Here is a 21328-nt window from a genome sequence, read left to right as displayed (position 1 = left end):
GAAAAATTAACACAATCAAGGATGTGCATGTACAGAAGCTCAGGCAAAATTCAGCCAAATGGACGGGCAATGCTCCCGCATTTTTTCCTTATTTTATGTGCACTGTCTCCACCCTCAGTATTTTAAAGGCTCTGTGAACAGCCATTCAGATAAAGCTGAACAGGTCTTGGCCTATTTATGACTGATATGCTTTGATTAAGAATAAAAGCTAGGGCTTCCCTGGTGGCGCAGTGGTTGGGAGTCCGCCTGCCGATGCAGGGAACACGGGTTCGTGCCCCGGTCCGGGAGGATCCCGCATGCCGCGGAGCGGCTGGGCCCGTGAGCCATGGAGTGAGGGGCCCGCGTACCACAAAAAAAAAAAAAAGCTAAATGATGTTTAGCGGAATTATATACATCAGATCTAGATCTGTCTTATCTGTTTAACAAAAAAAAGTGTGATATTTTTAAAAATCCTTCCCCATAAAACCTTTCAGAATGCTTCTTGTGCCACTTATATGTTAGTTATTTTACTAATGGCCACAATAAGCAACTCTGTGGAATCAGAACTTCATAAATTAGGTAATATTTTTTCTGTTTCATTTTACGCATCTCCTTTTGTTATCGATAATCTTCATGATTTGTTCTGGCACAAATGATGTCGGGAATTTCCTGCTAGATTTCCTGCAGCTTTAATAAAACCATTCATTTATCCTGTGCGACCCAAGAATACAAGCAAAATGGTACCTAACCACAAGAAGAAAGGTCATGGTTCTAGATGAGAAATTGTTTTCCTTATCATCATCAAGTGTGTTTGTATTGCTACCATGCCTATGACAGCATTTTGGACATTAAATAGTGTCAGTATTAAGTGTATGGAATTACACAAAGAATTTAAGAAGAATTATTTTTTTAAAAAAAGAAGAAGGCTTCTTAGAGAAAGTTGATCACGAGAGAGTGGGAGAATCAGGTAACACACAGGTTCTTTTTCATACGCTGTTAATTGGTAGGGAAAGAAATGATTTCAAGAAAATTAGCATCACCTTCCTGACACACTTCATCCAGTTCTTTAAGCAAATCTACCGCATATAATTTATTGTTAGAGATGACAATTTGCTTGACAAAAGTATTGACACATGCCACAGATTCCCATAATGAATTCAAAGGAGACATATGAGGCGCTCGTAAAGAGCATGTGGATACCTATGGAGTCCACAGACTGACTCCTACAAGTGCCAACAGCATCCACTGATCCCATGTAATCACACGTGCTCCTCAGAGGGTTTGCACTATTATGATGAAGATGGTTGTTACACTGGAAAACTAGCCCTCCTGGTAAATAACCTCAGCCCCAACTCTGATCAGCCCACAACTCCTCCACGATACCCCCAAACTGGTCAGACCACCCCCCAGATCTCCCCAGGACCTTGACTCAAGCATTTTGACTGAGGTCCACTCTGAGTAATCGATGCCTGTGTCAAACTAGTTATGAAGTATTTTGAGCATCACTCCCGGGTATAATCAAAACTCCTCTGTGGTCTAAGAATCCTTCTTTCCCCCAGATACAGTTTCCTCTGGAGCTATTTGACAGTGGTTTCTTCCTAAAAGTTACTAGCTTGAAAGTGAGATTTGGCTCAATGAAATACGTTGCTTTCCTGTGGCAGATTTTTCTCAAGTTTTCTTTTCCAATTAATGTCTCATGGTAGCTACGCTGGTCTTTATAAATGGTATTCCACATATCACAAAAATTACCGCTGTATCTCTGATAGAAACTTTCTAGATGGAGTACAACTCAAAATAAAATTCAGCTAAATAAATATATGGGGGGAGGCAGAAATTCTAATACGTATCTTCAAAACAGAAGTCCAAAAACAGTATTTTCAACACTTCCTATATACACAGGAAATTGAGAGCTTGCCTAATCCAATGCCATGATTCTAGGGAGGTAAAACATCTTCTCAAAAGTTTAAATTTAGAAAAAGCAGCATAGCAATATAAAAGTTAAATTTATGGGGATTTAATCATAAGTTGGTATCTACAAAGATAAGTGAAATGACAATAAACACTTTTCTAGATGCTCATGCAAAAGAAAAAGGATTTTCCTTTGTAAAGACAGATTTGAATTTCAAAGTTGATATGTGATGTTTAAAAATCAGGAGGGGTTATTCCAGGTGGAAAGAAAACTAGTTAAACTGAGAAATGTTTTATTCCTCTTTGATCCAAGCTTAATCCAAAAGCACTGCATTAAAAAACATTTTTTAACTTTATGTAGTTTAATACCTTAATTTCAAACTGTTGTAACCAAAAATGAACTTTTAAAATTAAAATACACATAACATATTTGGATCCTTTTAAAAAATAAGCCGTTAGTCTAATATCAAATAAAGATCACTAAAGTTTCTCCTCCATACTTACAAACGTACTTTTCTCCTCCATACATACATACATATATGTCGTATAGTATTAAATTTTTAAATTAATTTAAAATTAATGTACAAAGCAATTAAAGTCCTAAGCTTTGTGACACTAAAATTTTTAAAACTACAAGGCTAATGAAAATACATTACATCAGAATTGATCACTCATTTTCTGTTAAACCATATATTATCATTTTTTAATCTCTTCACTTATCCAAACCAGAGCAATGATTAACAACAAAAACAGCAACACATGGACCAATAATGGCAAATAAAAATTTTCAGTTTTATTCCTGGAAATAGTATAGCTTATTAAACCATACACTGCAGTAATTATAGCAACAAGCAAACAAATAAACAGGAAACAAAAATTTGACCATTCATCCTCCTGCTTAATTCTAAAATTTAATGAATTGGCTAAGAATGGGTAGTAGCCCAGAAATCACTCACAGCATAGAATGGAACATAATTTAAATTACCAAATAAGCTTTCAAAGAAAAATGTTTGCATTAGGGGACAGAACAAAAATTTCAATTTTCAGAAGAAAATGATTAGCTATTTGCAAAATTACAACTGACTAAAGCTCTAACACCATAATTTCGTTACTTCAGATATATGAGTGCCATGAAATTTTACTTGCCATAAAGCAGCTTAGGACACAGTCACATGGTTAGAGGCATCTGAGAATGAAATAAAGATTAATGACAGCCATGCATAAAGCAATTAATTGAAAGAGTCAAAACAACAGCTCCAAAAACGTTAGAAACACAAATGCTCAAGGAGAAGATTCTATTGTAACCAATGACATAAGCATGAGGTTCAAGGACACAGATGACCCTGAGGGTGGATTTTTTTAAGTTCTTTAAGACATCAACAGATCTGCTGGATGAAGCAGAAAGGCAAACTTAAGAAACTCACAACTAAAAGGCATTTACAAATTTTGGTCAAAAGAAAATCTCCAAATCCTGTGAAAGAAATCATTCATATAGTAGCTGAGTTCATTAAAATACTGCAAGAAAACATAAATTAAGTACTTGCCCCTTGTGACTTCTCCACAGTGTTAGCCAGCATCTCCTGCAGGGCCCGGACAGAGAGGGACTGTTCAAGCACAAAGGTGCAGATGGAGAGGTCTGGGGGGACATTCTGTGCAGAAAGAAGGAAAGCCGCCATCGTCATCAGCATCATCATTATCATCACCACCACCACCACCATCAAGCATCCAAACCCAATTTACCTTATTATACTTCAGTTTCTTTCACAGAAAGAATAAAGAGTACTTGTCAATTCTCTAATATGAGCTCCCAAAGCATCCAAATACATTGTCTATACTGCTCACACTTAATCCACATTTTAATTTATGGATAACTATAAGCTACCATTCATTGAGTGCCTACTCTGATTAGGCACTGCACTCGGAGCTTTATCAATAACTCCTGTGGTCATCTACGGTAAGGATTATTACTATTATTGTGTGGACAAGAATATAGAGAAGTTAGGTTACTTTTCCAAAGTCACAATTACTAAATTTTTCAAGCCGGGACTACAAAGCCAGATTTCTCTGACTCTAGAGCATTCATTTCTAGTCTATCAAGTATTTCGCTGATAAAAAATTAAAAGGACAGAAAAATACTTTACTCAAATTAACAGTGAAGTTAAGCAAACATAAAATTGATTGGTACAAAATATTGATTTACACAGGCTTGTCCGTATCCACAAAGACAACGATTAGCTTGTCTTCCACAGGTTGGGTATCATATCTGGCCTCTAACTTCAGATGCAATAATTTGACTTCTATTCAGTGTCTGCGTATTGCTTTATTTTCTCACTCATTCCTTTTCCTTTCTGTTTCCTTCCATCAACTTCCATTCCAATCAAGTAATAACCCCATAAATTCTGAAAATCCCAACAAGTAACTACCAAGGAGGTGAAGGAAACAGGATAAGAAGCGACTGTCAAGTTAGATAGAACTATCCCAATTAGGAACAAATGCATGATCATGCATGCATGCTTATACTTTAGATAAGCGGGATCCAGGAGGCAATCCAGCTGGGTATGGGAAGATGTTCAAAGGAGCATTTTCACAACAGAAGAACATTATAAATACATTAAACACAAAACACAAGCGAGAATATGTCTTCTTGAAAGAACATTAGGAGGATAAACTGATAACTTGATGCAATGCATCAGAATTACAATTTACAGTGTTAAAGTATTTACTAAATTGAGCCACTACCAATAAAAAGATCCTTAGCAGCAGAGAATGATGCTTTATGGTTTCTAGGAAAGATTAGGTACCAGGGTTCTAAAATTAAAGTTAAGATTATTTTATGGATAAAAGAAGCATATAATCACTAGTTACTCATACCCCACAAACCTTCCTGGCACCAATGTTTTGCTTTGCTTTGTTTTACTTTTTAATGAACTTTCGTTTTCTGAATTCCTCTATCCTCTTATCATGGGCTTCTGTGGCCCCCAGCCCAATTTCTTTCCATTCCTCCTCAAACTATCTCAGCTAGTAGTCAAAGGAATCTCTCAAATCTGGGTGCAGCTACTACTTTTATACTCTGCGGTAATGCAAGAAATTTTCACACTTTGAGGTATGGGGAAGTCATTCTGGCTTATACATGATTTGGCTTGAACTTCATGCTAACTGGAACAGTTAGCAATGCATGCATTGGTCTGTCAAACATGCAATGTACATCTGCTTTGACCATTTTTTTTTAAATGCATTTACCAGAACTGTTTAGAATGACCACTTTGAAGATAGGAAATGGGGGCATTTTATCCCTACAATGCCAATGCTAGTACTTCTTTCAAAGATAAGGTTCCCTTCCCAGACAGCCAGGTCATGCTGAGTTGCTATGTATGTGCTAATCTTTCTCTTTTGAAACCTTGCAGGGATGCACCCCGTTTAATATTTGTCCTTTGTTCTCACAAGATATAAAACTGTGGTTCAGGAATTCAAAATGGTGCCACAATGGCTATTGCGCATGTGGTTTCAGACACATTCCTGTACTACTGAGAACTTGAATTTTCTGAACTGTATCAGACTCAGGGACTTCACCAGCCATTCTCAAAACAAGATCTGTTAGTAGCTCCAGCTGCATCCTTATAGTCTCAAGGCCTCCCCTTGTAACTATTCAACCATTTCAGACCTCAACCAATCCTGGCTTAACAAGCGCCCTTACTCCTTGCCAGCTCCAATTATAATTGGCAAACCACTTATGTAACTTTGTGGATTTTGCCTATATAAGCCTCCCCCATTTTGTAGTCTAGAAGAACACATTTCAACTGTTTCTTGAATCTGTCTCCTGGGCTATAGTCCTCAGTCTGGCTCAAATAAAACTCTTTTCTATTCCGATTATAGAATGTTTATTGACTGTTTCCACTGACAGCAGTCAGCCAGACAAGGGTTCTCTTTCCAAAATCCTCAGATAAAAGATTGGAAGCTTGGAAAGGGACTCTCTTCTACTGTGAAATTCAGGATAAGCTCTTTCAAATTTAATATTCTCACTTCTAACTATATTAATAACAATTTATCACACTAAGACAAATGCCACTGGGAAAAAATTGATTAAGGTAAGTGTTTATTCCATTCATATCCATTTAAACTGTGAGAGTTTGGAAGCTACACTTTGACAAATAGCACTGGTAGAGAACTATGCTAAGAAATGGTGTGCTAGTGAACCAATTTCTAAAAATAAAAAGCCTTGACTTGCCCATTTCTGTAGTGTAAGTACTCCAATGATGGCTGGTTTAAAAGTATAAAAGTTTACAAATCAGCTCACAAAACTGCTAAATATGTAACAATTAGCTCTCAGGAAACTCTAAGAGACATTGCCAACACACCACTGAACTGATTTCATGAACTGCTTTAGAATCAGTGTATTATAATAGTTAAGAGATTGGATTCTATAAACAGATCACCTCAGCAAGAATCCTGGCCTCACTACGTACACGTTATTAACTTTTCTAGTCTTTAGTTTCCTTCCCTGAAAAATGGGATAATAATTATACCATCCTCATAGGGTTGCTGTGAAAAAATAAATGAGATAATCTAAGTAAAGAGCTTATCACAGGGTCAAGACCATAACAAGAACTCAAAATAAGCAAGCCATTGTCATTAGTTAGTTTTGCATATTGTCATTTCTCTCCATTTGTGGCATTTATGAAGCACCACTCATTTCTTAAAATTGGTTCTTAAATGGATTGTTTTAGAGAAATCGTGTTTGAAAAGTCAAAGCACTAACTATGCACCTGTCCATAACATCTAAAATGTTCTAGTTATTTTCAAGAAAAGGCACTTTCTGGTAATATTGAAAAGTTTACATACTGGGTATATTTAAATTGTTTCCTACTTCACTTTAATCAAAATGTTGAAGTATGAATCACTGGAATATCTTACGTTTATTTTAAAGGTCCTTGAAAACCACGTTGGATCTGAAATGAATTAATCCTGCAAACAAATTTCATTTTTTCACAGAGCTACATACTTGTTACAGACAGTGGGGTTTAACAGGAATAAATGAACAGACAATCAGCAAAGGCAATTCTCTCTCAGAGACTCTACCCATCTTTTTTTGGACCCGTCTTTATCGCTCTCTCTTTGCCCCCTCCTCCCTCAAAACACACATAAATGTAACAGAAAAGCTGAGCAGTTAAAAAAAGAAAAGTTTTACCCCTTTCAGTAAAACTTGAAACAACACAAATCAGAGCTTTGCACTGTTAGTTTCTTTTACCGGAAAGAAAAACATCCGGTTGTTCTAGGCAACAGAATCATTACCAAAACTTGTTACTTTTTAAAAGTAACTACTTGTTACTTTTTAAAAGTAACTACTTGTCACTTTTTAAGGTAAACTACTAAAAGTATTTCTTAATTTAGAAGTATATTTCTTCAAATAACCCTGACATTTTTAGAGTTAAACCACACTGCAGCATTTATGTTAAGGCTTTGTTCCGACTTCCCCCAAAATAAAGTTGTCAGTGGAAAACAAAGGGTCTCATTCATTCATTAAAGATCAACTAAATGGCCCCTAACACCAGGCACAAGAGATAAAGTATAACAGTCTATACAGCTGTAGTGGGAACTTCAATTCGCAAGCATTTGCATGTTACCATCTTTTCCTTAGTCTTTTTCTTTACTCAAGTACTATTACTGAGAATTTTCATTTTTAAAACTTCAACTTGAAAGAACTTTACGTGCCCTTACAATGAGTGTGCTCCCAAACCATGAAATAAACCCTTATGTAATATAGGTTTTACCCTACAGGTGCTTCAAAAGAGACCACATCAGACAGAACATGAAACAAAGAACTACCATTCAGCCTGTACACCTACCTGCCCCTTAAACATTACACTTATTTTTCATACAAAATTAAACCAGAGAAAGTATATACTTCGGTCTGTCTAAATGTGTCTCTAGGCTACCCAAAGCAGGCAGGCAGGAGGTTCATAATAATTTTCATATGGAGACAAGACCAATTTGATAAGGATAGGTGTGCTTTGGCAAAGGTAACAAACCTTAAGCAAGCAGCATGGCTGTGTGTCTTCTCTTCTTTGTAACATTACCTAATCTTACAGGTAAGAAAAATTCTCAAGAATAACCACAACATAGCATCTGGCTTTGCTGGCAATGGAGAGTCTGTGTGAAATCAATTAGGTTTCCAACCGAGGTATCCATCGAACCATTTGGCACACACAGATGTATCTGCCTAACTCACTTATAAACCTATTGAAACATGTCATTGACTTAACTGAACTGCAAACAATAATTTCGGGCTATATGAGCTACAGCAGACCACCTGTCTTGTTATCACTGTGTACAAATTGCACACTAACATACCACTCCATTTTCAGGTCTTGATGCCGTTGCTCATACTTTTTTCTCCCTCGGCGTGATATATCCTTCTCCAGGTCTCCATCAGTGGAAAACTATTTCATATTTTTAAATCACACATAAATAAATCACATATAAGAACATTTTCTTTGGTGAAAATTCAAACAATACTGGAAAATTTTTAAAATTCTCTCTTTCCAAATTTAATTATACATACTCTCCCTCCCAGGCATAACCACATGGGAGCTGGATGAGCTTTCAGATGTACATCTTTCCAGGCCTTTTTTTATGCATTTGCATACATATGTAAGCTGACATAGAAGTATATAGATTGGCTTTTCCCATTAACGGGCTCACTTTGTATAAATTACATATTTTAATTTATTAATACGTACTGAAGACCATTTTCTGTTACTAGATCTCTATCTACTTCATTCTTCATGACAGTTAAAGGATCTAGACAAGCCATATGCCTCCTGAAGATCGGTTCAAGTTTAATACTATGATACATTGTTATTCAACTTGGACCCTCACTCTCCCACCCCACCACGACCAGTCTAAAACGATAATCTGCAAAAGAAAGTGCTCAGTGTTTCAAGAGTTGACCTCAAACTACGATTTCACCTATTTCTGGAAAATTAAACAAATGCGCCTATAGGGACACAGTAGTAACAGCCCTAATGGCGGATCTTTACTTTGGTTTCTGTTTTCATAATCCTAAGTTTCTAATATGAAGACAAGTTAATTTACCTTTTTACACTGCCTTTCAGTTGTGCACCAAATAACCTTCAGACTAACAGAGATATCTCAAAATGTATTTTGAAAATTAATGAGGTATTAAATCTTGATAGTTTGACAGCATAAGCAAATGGGCAGGTCACTGTACCAAAAGACATGGGATTCCGAGTCAAAGCATAACCAGCCAAGGGATCCCAGGTAAATCAGTCTGAGCTTCCCCATCCATTAAGTGGCAATATACTTACCGCAGTTCACAGAAGAGTTCTGAAGTCCAAATAAGAAAAGCAAAGCATTACAAACTAGAAAATCTCAACAAAATATAATTTCCTCTGCCTAATTAAAAAAAACCTATCTCACGTTGAAAGCCAGAATCACAGAGATATAAATTAAGAGAAAAGCTTGTCTTCTACCAAGAAATGTGAAGACAGGATTCTTTGGAGTGGAACAGATGGTCTGAAGTTGATGAAGGTTTGTTTTTTCTCAGCCACCCATCTGCTGAGTGGCCTTGGGCAAGACACCATATCCACTGAGGGTCAACGTGTCCACGAGCTATGGAGATATCAAACTTCTCCAAAAAATAAAGTTGTTGTTGTTGTTTAAGTTGCCAACTGAAGACATGAAACAGGCAAAATCACACCTACCATACAGGGCACAATAGCCTTTAAAATGTTTGTATGTCCTACAATTCCAATATAATTATGATGCTGTATCCCATTGACTTATATGAACTACTTTAGAAAAGAAATATCAAGCTGGATATAAGGAAAATCTTAGTTCACTTTTTTCTTTATACGTCTTCAAAATTCCAATCATAACATTTCCCCAGACTGAAAACGTGGTTATTGCCAGACTTTCACACTTTTCTGTGAGAGTTCATAGTTCCAGGTAGTTTTTCTTGTCATATTCTTTTTCTCTTCATCCCACTTTGCACCAAAGATTAACAGAACATTGTCTTAGAGAAGGAAATAGGTATCCTGCATCAATCACAGGATAAATTCTTTCTTCTTTCAGAGATCAGCTTTTTGAAAGACAAGTTAAATGTGATCGTAGCAGATGAAACGGATATGCCTGGGTTTCCCCACGTCTCAAGCCTTTGAATCTCTTCAGAAAAGCTCAAGTCATTCCTTGTGCCTTTCTTAACAACATAGGTCCAAGTCAGGAAGGATCTGTTAGCACGTTAAACAAGTGGTAATTAGCAGTGCATCACCACTACAAAGAGCCACAGCTCTGCCAACTTAGCAGTTAATTATGAAAATCCCTAGTGAATTAATAGGGTTTCATATGATTTGCTCAGTGTTCACGTTTCTCCCTGGCATACATCTTCTGTAATACAATCTTCTTTAAACATCATATTAAGTAGATATGCCAGTCCACCTTATTTTTCTAATTATTTTAATATTCAGCTGACTCAAATGTGCCAGTGCAAATCTGGAGGTATACTAGTTTGACATTCCACCCTGCATGACCTCTCCCCTTCTAATATCATAACAGGAATATTGTATTAGGTCAAGTCTGTTCACACGTATCTTAACTGGGAGCCATTGTTGGTGAGAACACACATATTTAGTATTTTGAAAGCAAGACACTCAAAAGGAAACCAAAGGAAAGGCTTCTGCTATGAACTGAGCCTCAAGATGATATGCAGGTATGTTAAAAATCACATGTCCTACTAATGATTCATTGGATGTAGCCTCCTGCTTTTGAACACTGCTAAGTCAAATCCATCTATCTGTCACAATCTCAATAAAAGCTTAACAAACCAACTCTCCACACTCTAGGTGATGGCCCACTTACCTAATTTGCATGTAAAGCACATAATTTCTAGTCATATATCACAGTGATGTTCCAGGAAGTTGGGCTCAAATTGAGAAACCTGCTGTTAAAAAAGCTATGGTGCTTCACCACTAAATTGAGAGTTCAGAGCTCAGTCAACATCTGAATAAACGGATGAATACACAAACCACAAGAAGAAATCAATCAGTGGAAATAGTGGAACCACTGCTATAGTTCAACTACCCACAAATTACTTTGGAGCAAAGTTTCACTCTACTCGAGTCTTTTTTTAAGTATTAGCAAAATAGGGACTTCCCTGGTGGTCCAGTGGTTAAGACTCTGCGCTCCTTATGCAGGGGGCCCAGGTTTGATCCCTGGTCTGGGAACTAGATCCCACAGGCTACAACTAAGAGCCTGCGTGCCCCAACTAAAAGATCCTGCGTGCCGCAACTAAAAGATCCTGCGTGCCGCAGCTAAGACCCTGCATGCCGCAGCTAAGACCTGGCGCAGTCAAATAAATAAATAAATAGTTTTTTAAGAAAAGAATTAGCAAAATATATACATATTCATTATATATGTTGTAAGCAACTGGCAGTGTCATGATACCGAGTACACAAAAATAGTTTTGGCAAAAATAATGTATGGCCCAAGTTTTTGTCAGGTATCAGAGTCTGTGACATCTCAGCCTTGCCTCCCTGCAAGATCCCAGGGAACCACAGACAGTGATCGAACTTGGTGGATCCCCCAGTGAAAATTTCCAGTGATCCACAGAGTTGTCTTCAGGGAGTTCTGTGAAAAGGAGATTTAGGTAGAATCAATTCATAAGTTCGTTGCCTAAAAGTATTTGGGAAAAAAATAATTTTTACCGTAACCAGGTCAACCTAATCATCTGACATATGACCTCTGTCACAACATCCATACTGCCTTGTCTCATAATCTGCTTAAAGAAAGGGAACAATTCACACAAACTTGTGGATACAGGCAATCAACAGCTTCTGACTCACCTAGAGCATTACGAAAAGTCAAAAGGAGAAAAAAGCGAAAACGAGAATTGTGGCTTCCACATCAAGTTATGCAGGCAAAGATGATGTCTTCAAATTTAATTAACAATGTAATACAGTGCTGATTTATTCAGGCATAACATACAACCATCTCGCTCTTTGTGGGTATCTCATTCCATGAAAGTGTGCTGGATAATTCCATCTAAATTAATTTAAAATGGCAAGAGCTAAATTAATTACTCAGTATCAGTCTGAACAAATTAAGCTAGAATCAACTCAGTAATAATATCACTTGGAACCTCAAAACTGAAACTCCAAGCAGACTGAGATGGAGACAGTCAACACCTTGGAATTCTTCCTAGGATTTTGCTCATATGGAATTTCTACACAGTTTCAAGAATTAAGAAATAACTGTGTAGACACAATTATGTAAATAATAATGGCTACATGACTTTTAAAGCATCCTCTGTGTGCTAGGTCTTAATTCTCACCACAACTCTGTAAGAGAAGTATTATTATTATCTTCACTTTAGAAATGAGTAAATGGTGAGTGACAAAATTAAATGACTCGATCTAAACCAGAAACTATTAAGAGGCATATCTGCTTAGCCTAAAACCCATATATCACCTTGTCCCCCTCAAGGTAATATTAGCCTGATTATCAGCTGTTCTTTTTTTCTTTTTCTTTTCCCGTACATTTGTGGTAATAGTTTTATTATTGATAAATGAGACTTCAATGCGACAGTGTACATGCTCTAAAAGAACTCACACGTAGAATCAGAGCCATGAATACCACAAACTCCATGACTTTCGCTTGAGAGACATCTCATAAGTTCATAACCTGGTATGAGCCCCTCTGGCAACGTATTAGCAAAAGCAAAAGTGTAATAAGGCATTAAAATAGTGATCCTTCCTAGATGATGCCTTGTGGGTATATCTGGATATAGGGATCTTTCCCTTGTTGTCTGAAGATATGAGTCATCATGTCAAAGGAAGATATGATATTTTCTGGTTGAAGAATCTTGACGAGAGAGGTATATAGTAGAATTAGAAAACTAAGTCAGGAGAGATACTTCAGGTAGGTTATATAGAACTGAAACTAAAACTGTATCTGTGAGACTTAACCCTGAAATAATGTTAGGTGATCTGGACATACTCCAGAGTCCTATTAATCCATATAATCTATAAACATATAGCTTAAGGTAACAGAATACAAATACAGTTTGGGTGACCAAAAATTCCATCTCACCTAACACATAATTTAGTTCAGAAGGGAGCTATCGGTAACACAAAGAAATAACACAAAGGATATTTTAAGGAAGATAACTCTAGCAGCTGTGTACATGATGTATGAAAGCCACAGTGTGACACTATTTATGTTCAAGGATCAAATCAGGAAAGATAAAAAGACTTAATGAGCTATATTTTTAAAAGAAATTATGGGGACGTCCCCTTATGGCTGAGTGAGGAGGTTGGAAAATCCTCTCCCTAAAAAGCAAGCTGGATAAAATTGACAAGAATAACCTTTTAGAGCTGTGGGACTTAACCAGAGGCATAAAAAAATATGACAAACTTTTATGCTTGAAAACTGCTGAGCTTCAGGTAAGAACAGTAAGAGTCTGTGGTGCTCTTTCTGAAGGCTGCTCCCATCTCCCCACAGCTCAGCTGATGTGCAGCTCCTGCAGGAATGTGGTGTGGGGTAGGCTGGGAGGACCAAAAGCTGTGCCACCTTATGAAAGGGGGCTCACTTGATTTGGAGCAGATGCCATGCACAATGCGTTGTATGTGAAAGTGACACTTTCCAGGGAAACTCAACAGCTCTTCTAGCCTCACTCAGTATATTCCTGACTAAAGTTGAAGCATGCAGAGTAGTTCCAAACTATTCACACACTCCTGGCTAACTCTGAAGTAGCATGTACATAAGAAAGACACAAAGAACTCGCAAAAAGCAAATGTGGAACAGATTTTAGATAACCTGAACTTCTCATGTGCTTCTCTATTCATACACAGGTCCATATGCAGAGAACAGAACTCTTACTGTTTGAAGTACCTGAGTGTAACCTCTGTACAATTACTGCCTTAACTCTAAGCTATGCAGAAACAGAGTTACCTTTAAGAAGCAGGCTAAAATAAAAGAATGAAAAAAAAAAAAGGAGCAGTGACATCAATGACAACACATCATAGGGGAGACATCTCACAGGCAAGTTACTAAACAATAAACAAACCAACAAAAACAGGAACAACCACCTTCTTAGCCCAGGCAAGTTACTAAACAGCAAACAAAAACCGGAACAACAACCTTCAGTGGAGAAAAACCAGAATTTAGAGTTCCTACAATATATTATCTAAAGAGTCCAGTTTTAACAAAAAGAAAAGTGGCACAGGCAAAGAAACAAAAAAACAGGAAAGTGTAACCTATACTGAGAGAAAAAACAGTCAAGAGAAACTGTCAGTGAGTATCCCCAGATGTTGAAATTAGCAGATAAAGGCTTCAAAGAAAACTTTAGACATACAAATAGGGACTTCCTTGGTGGTGCAGTGGTTAAGAACCCACCTGCCAATGCAGGGGACATGGGTTTGATTCCTGGTCCAGGAAGATCCCATATGCCACGGAGCAACCAAGCCCAAGTGCCACAACTACTGAGCCTGCGCGCCTAGAGCCAATGTTCTGCAACAAGAGAAGCCACCACAATGAGAAGCCCGTGCACCACAACGAAGAGTAGACCCCACTCGCTGCAACTAGAGAAAGCCCACGCACAGCAACGAAGACCCAACGCAGCCAAAAATAAATAAAATAAAGCTAAAAAAAACATACAAATATATTGAAAGAACTACGAGAAAAATGTTTAGAGAAATAAAGGAAAGTACGATAATAATTAGTCAATAAATAGAAATGCTCAATAAAGATACAGGAATTACACAAAGAGAACCAAATGGATTTGAGTATAATAACTAAAATAATAAATATGCTAGAGGGGTCAATTTAAATGAATCGACCCCTCTAGCAGATTTAAAATGAAAGAACAAAGAATCAGTGAACTCAAAGATTATTTAATAGAAATTATTCAATCAGAAATACACAGAGAAAAAAACACGAAAAAAATTAAATGAGCCTCAGAAACCTATGGAATAATATACATGTAATGGGAGTCCCAGAACAACAGGAGAGAAAGAACAGAAAATATATTTGAAGAAATAATGGCCCAAAACTTCCAATATTTAAAGAAAAACATTAGTTTAAACATCCAAGAAGCAAAAAAATAACGAAGTAGGATAAACACAAAGAGATTCACACCTAGACACATCATACTCAAACTATTGAGAGTCAAAGACAAAAAAAAGAGAAAATATTTAAAGCAGCAAGACAGGGCTTCCCTGGTGGCGCAGTGGTTGAGAATCCACCTGCCGATGCAGGGGACACGGGTTCGTGCCCCGGTCTGGGAAGATCCCAGAGCAGACCGCAGAGCGGCTGGGCCCGTGAGCCATGGCCGCTGAGCCTGTGCTCCGCAACGGGAGAGGCCACAGCAGTGAGAGGCCCGCGTACCACAAAAAAAATAAAAAATAAAAAAATTAAATTAAATTAAAAAATAAAGCAGCAAGACAAAAATTTACTCATCACAATATGATTAATTGCTGACTTCTCATCTGAATCAAGAGAGAACAGAAGGCAGCTGACGACTTATTCCAACAGCTGAAAGAAAAAAACTGTCAACCAAAAATTCAATATCGAGCTAAACTTGTTTTCAAACATGTAAAATAAATACGTTCCAAGATAAACAAGGATGGAGAATTTATTGCTACCACAGTTCCCTTACAAGAATGCCCACTCTCAACAACTTTTATTCATCATAGGACTAGAAGTCCTAACCACAGCAATTAGTCCAGAAAAATAAAAGGCATCTAAATTGGAAAGGGAGAAGTAAAATTCTCTCTATTTCCAGATGACTAATATTATATATCAAAAATACTAAAGACTCCACCAAAAATTCGTTAGAACTAATAAATAAAGTTTCAGGATACAATTTCAATACATAAAAATCAGTTGTGTTTCTACACATTAACAACAAACCATTAGAGAGAAAATTTTTTTTTAAATCCCAGTTTACAACTGCAGCAAAAATAAAATAAAATACTAAGGAATAAATTTAACCAAGAAGATGAAAGATCTGTACAGTGAAAACTATAGAACATTATTAAAGGAAACTGAAGAAGACACAAATAAATGGAAAGACATTCTGTGCTCAAAGATTGGAAGAAGGATATTGTAGAAATATCTACATTACCTAAAGTGATCTACAGATTCAATGCAATCACTATCAAAATTCCAATTCCATTTTTCATACAAATAGAGCAAACAATCCTAAAACTCATATGGAACTACAAAAGACCCCAAATAGCCAAAGCTATCTTGAAAAAGAAGAAAGATCGAGGCAGCACGATTCCTGATTTCAAAGTACATTACAAAGCTATAGTAATCAAAACAGTATGGTATTGGCATAAAAAAGACACATAGACTAATTGAACATTATAGAAACCCAGAGATAAATCCATACATACATAGTCAATTCATCTACAGCAATGACGCCAAGAATATTTAATAGGGAAAGGATAATCTCTTCCATAAATGGTGCTGGGAAAACAGGATGGCCACATGTAAAAGAATGAAACTGAACCACTATCTTACACACCACACACAAAAATAATCAACTTGAGACGGTTTTAAGACTTGAAGGTAAGACCTGAAATCATTAATACTCCTAGAAGAAAACATAGGGGGTAAGCTTCTTGACATTAGTCTTGGGAATAATTTTTTGAATTTGACACCAAAGCAAAGGCAACAAAAGTTAATATAAACAAGTGGGATTACATGAAAGTAAAAAGCTTCTATGCAGTAAATAAGACCATCAACAAAATGAAAAGGCAAATCATACCTCTGACAAGGGATTAATATCCAAAGTGTATAAAAAACGTATATAAGTCAATTGCAAACAATATGATTTAAAAATGGGCAAAGGGGGCTTCCCTGGTGGCACAGTGGTTGAAAGTCCGCCTGCTGATGCAGGGGACGCGGGTTCGTGCCCCGGTCCGGGAAGATCCCACATGCCGCGGAGCGGCTGGGCCCGTGGGCCATGGCTGCTGAGCCTGCGCGTCCGGAGTCTGTGCTCCACAACGGGAGAGGCCACAACAGTGAGAGGCCCACGTATCGCAAAAAAAAGAAAAAAAAAAAAGGGCAAAGGAAGTGAATAGACATTTTCCCAAAGAAAACATAAAAATGGGCGACTGGTACGTGAAAAAGTGTTCTATATCACTAATCATCAGGAAAATGCAAATCAAAACCACAATGAGATATCATCTCACACGTGTTAGAATGGCTATTATCAAAAAAACAAGAAATAAATACTCGCAAGGATATAAAGAAAAGAGAACCCTTTAACACTGCTGGTAGGAACTTAAATTGGTGCAGATACTATGGAAAACAGTATAAAGAAAAATTAAAAATAAATCTACCATATGATCCAGTAACTCCACTTCTGGATATAGATCCAAAGGATCTCAAGGAGATATGTGCACTCCCAGGTTCACTGCAGCATTTTTCAAAACAGCCAAGATAAGGGAACAATCTAATTGTCCGTCAATGAATAAATGGTAAGTGGAAAAAGAAGATGTGATATACATATATAAATATATACATATGTATTTATACACACACAAACCATGGAGAATTATTCAGCCCTGAGAAAGAAGGAAATACTGCCATTTGCAACAACAAAGATGGCGCTTGAGGGTCTTATGCTAAATGAGACATCAGACAGAGAAAGACAAATGCTATATGATATGGAATTTTGAAAAGCCAAACTCAGAAACAGAGACTACAATGGTGGTTACCAAGGGCTGAGAGGTGGGGAAAACGGGAGATATTGGTCAAAAAGTACAAACTTCCAGTTTAGGATGAGTAAATTTTGAGGATCAGTCTACAGCACAGCAGTTACAGTTAATAATACTGTATTATATAGTTCAAAGATGCTAAGAGAGTAGATCTTAAATGTTCTCACTATTAAAAAAGAATGGTAATTACGTGATGTAATGCCCTATATATGTATATATAATATATATATACCACCTGTATACATATACACACACATATACACACCCCATATATATGATATGTATATCATATAAACACATATAATAAATATACATATATATGATAAGAATAGTACAAAGAGAAAGAAGCTATGTGGAGTAAAGTTTCTATATTTTGCTGGAATTAAATTAGTATTAATCCGAAGTAGACTATGAAGTTACAATGATGAGTTAAAACAAAATAAAATAATGCATATTATAATGCCTAGAGTAACTATTAAGAACGTAACTGAAAAGATATATAGAAAAAAAAGGTTTCAACATGGCACACTAACCATTTACACAAAATAAGGAAATAACAGAGAAACAGAAGAACAATAACAACAACAGAGGAGGAATATTAAAAATAAACAAAATGGCAAATGTAAATCCAACCATTTCCTGCTTATTTTAAAAAGAAAATGTGATGAATATATAGAACGGAATATTATTTAGACTTTAAAGAAGGAAATTCTGACATTTGCGACAACACTGATGAACATGGAAGGAAATAAGTTGGACCCAGAAAGACAAATACTTCATGATCTCACTTATATGTGGAATCAAAAATGGTCAAACTCATCGAAGCAGAGAAAATGGTTGTTGCTAGGGGTTGAGGGTTGGGGGAAATAGATGTTAATCAGGAGTAGTAAGTTTCAATTATGCAAAATGAGTAATTCTGCAGATCTAATGTACAGCATGGTAACGACAGTTCATAATACTGTACTGCATACTTGAAATTTGCTAAGAGAGTTGATGTGAAGTGCTCTCACCACATAAAAATGATCGTAACATGTGAAGTGATAGATATGTTAATTGGCTTGATTGTGATAATCATTTCACAATGTATACATATATCAAAACACCACATTTTACACCTTAAACATATACAAAGTTGGTTTGTCAATTACAACCTCAATAAAGCTGGGGGGAACATCCCATTGCCTAATAAATTAAGACCACATTCCCCTATCTGGTATTCATATTCTGGATCCAACCTAATTTTCCAGCCTACATTAAATGCTTACTATAATAGACTAAATTTCATTTTCCCATCTTTGGCCTTTGTCCAATTTCTACTCATCCTTCAACTCCAAGCTCAAATACAACCACATCCATGAAGCATCTCGTGATGACCCAAACTGCCACGTATTACACCAATTCTGTACGCAACGTATCTTTCATACTCCTTTGTAAGCTAATGAGACAGTGTTACCCTCCATAATGCCTTACTTCTTATGTATTTTGTTGAATATTCTTAATAGTGCTGCCTGTGCCTCAAAGAAAAGTCCATTAAAGAGAAACCATTTTTGTGACATGACACCTGTACCATCTCATTGCAAACAGACCACTGAAAAAATATTTGTAAATAAGCCCTAGAAATATTTTTGTTACTTTTAAAATATTAACTGATGAGTTTTCAATAATGTAGCAAGGATTTGTCAAAGATAAACATGTTAAAATAATACAAATACTAACTGTAATACTTTGATGATGGTCTAAAAATTCTAAATTATGCTGATTGGAAAAAATGTCTTCATAGGGTTGAACATTAAGCAATGAAAATCATCTACACAGAATTTACTTGCATTATTTCAGGACCCTCTACTGTAGGAAATGAAATAAGATTCATACACACCCAGTCCACTCACATGTAGGTTACTAACCTGAAAGATTTAATGGATCTTTACAGGAATAAATTCTTTGGTGATAAAAATTACACACTTCTAAATCTTTTATTTGGCAAGTACCACAACAGACTTGAATGTTTGATGCCAGGTTTAATCCTAGTAAAGAGATTTAATGATAAAATCACCCATTAAAGTAACCATCCATCTATTTTCTACAAGCTAATCCCAGTTTATATTAATTTCATCCACATTAACCACAGTTTATGTTTCTACCCATAAGTGGTTGAAGAATGAATTTCCTAGTTAAGTTTTGGTGTCTGCTGAAATGCATCTTTGTTAGACTGATCTCATTTCCTGCGGAAACCAATTTCATTTCCTTTATGACAGAGCACCAGGCCAGAATGGCAAGTGAAAAGCAAGCAACATAAAGTACCAGAGACTTCAGGAAAACCTCCATCTCTGTTCAATGAAATATTCCCATCATTAAGCATTAACTTGCTCAAACTTTTACAGGTTACACCTGTAACACTAACCAACTTAAACAGTTCACAGTGAATTGATATATGCTCAATAAAACTAGCAATTTAGTTGTCATAGTATGCTCAAATTCAGATTAGCAGTCTGAGTACCTATAAGGCTACTACCATGTTTTACCTATGTAACTTTAAACCTTTAGCTAGAAACACATTTTCAAAGGACAACATAAAAACTCAACTTCTTAAGTAAAGCTTTATCTTCAACGATGCCTAATTGGGATATGTAAATGTATTCTGGCCTTTGAAAATTCATGTTGAAATATGAAATACTTTTTTGCTTTTCTGAATTTGACTTCTAAATTTGATTTTCCCACTAACTTATTTATACAATCTTTCAAAAGAATTTTTGAAAATTTTATTCAAAGTGGAATGTCGGGATCTGGTTCAGAAACTCATCAGGAAATCAGCAATATGATGGTAGACATCCACTGAAAGAAAAAAAATGAAATAAAACACGATGCTGTGAAACATCTAAGGTTAATTTCAGGGACCTCAAGCAGGAGCATTTCATTAAGTTAGAAGCTGGAGTAGATATTAGTAGTCTCCAAACCTCTTTCCCTGTACACTGTATATTACTTTCTTAATGCCGCTGTAACAAATTACCACACACTTAAGGCAATACAAATTTATTCTCTTACAGCCCTAGAGGTCAGAAATCTGAAACCATTGGGCTAAAGTCAAGATGCAAGCAAGGCTGATTCTTCCTGGAGGCTCTGAAGGGAGAATCTGGTACCCTGCCTTTTCCAGCTTCTAGCGACCACCTAACATTCCTTGGCTTGTGGTCCCTTCCTCCATCTCCAAAGCACGTGACTCTAATATCCACTTCAGTTTTCACATCCCCTTCTCTTTTTTAGTCAAATCTCTCTGAGCCTCCCTCTTATGAGGACACTTGTGAATACAGTTAGAATTTACCAACATAATCCAGGACAATCTCCTATTGTCAAGATCCTTAACTTGCATCTGAAAAGTCTCTTTTCCCATATAACGCATTCACAGCTTGCAGGGACTAGGAACTGGATATTGGTGGCAGCAATTCAGCCTACCATATACTCTATAAGCAAATATTTTGAACATTTATTTGCAAAAAAGAGCATATTAAAATGTTATTTTCAGGCTTCCCTGATGGCGCAGTGGTTGAGAGTCCGCCTGCCGATGCAGGGGACACGGGTTCATGCCCCGGTCCGGGAAGATCCCATATGCGGCAGAGCGGCTGGGCCCGTGAGCCATGGCCGCTGAGCCTGCGCGTCCGGAGCCTGTGCTCCGCAATGGGAGAGGCCACAACAGTGAGAGACCCGCA

The 21328-nt window shown here is 36.7% G+C and overlaps 1 protein-coding gene and 1 non-coding gene across 2 annotated transcripts in view; one reads left to right on the top strand and one right to left on the bottom strand.

The window, feature by feature from the left end:
* Nucleotides 1–21328, bottom strand: part of RYR2 (ryanodine receptor 2) — a 564826-nt gene that overhangs the window by 492767 nt on the left and 50731 nt on the right. The window contains exon 3 of the mRNA XM_055081210.1: nucleotides 3428–3536. Coding sequence (XP_054937185.1) covers nucleotides 3428–3536 — 109 coding nt within the window. The remainder of the gene's footprint in view (nucleotides 1–3427; nucleotides 3537–21328) is intronic.
* TRNAR-CCU (transfer RNA arginine (anticodon CCU)) lies at nucleotides 11054–11126 on the top strand. Its single transcript has one exon. It is a non-coding gene; the product is annotated as a tRNA-Arg (tRNA).

This window comes from Physeter macrocephalus, chromosome 20 (assembly GCF_002837175.3).
Source record: "Physeter macrocephalus isolate SW-GA chromosome 20, ASM283717v5, whole genome shotgun sequence".
NCBI classification, from domain to species: Eukaryota; Metazoa; Chordata; class Mammalia; order Artiodactyla; family Physeteridae; genus Physeter; species Physeter macrocephalus.
Note: the sequence above shows the minus strand (reverse complement) of the source record. Positions and strands in the feature narration are given on the sequence as shown.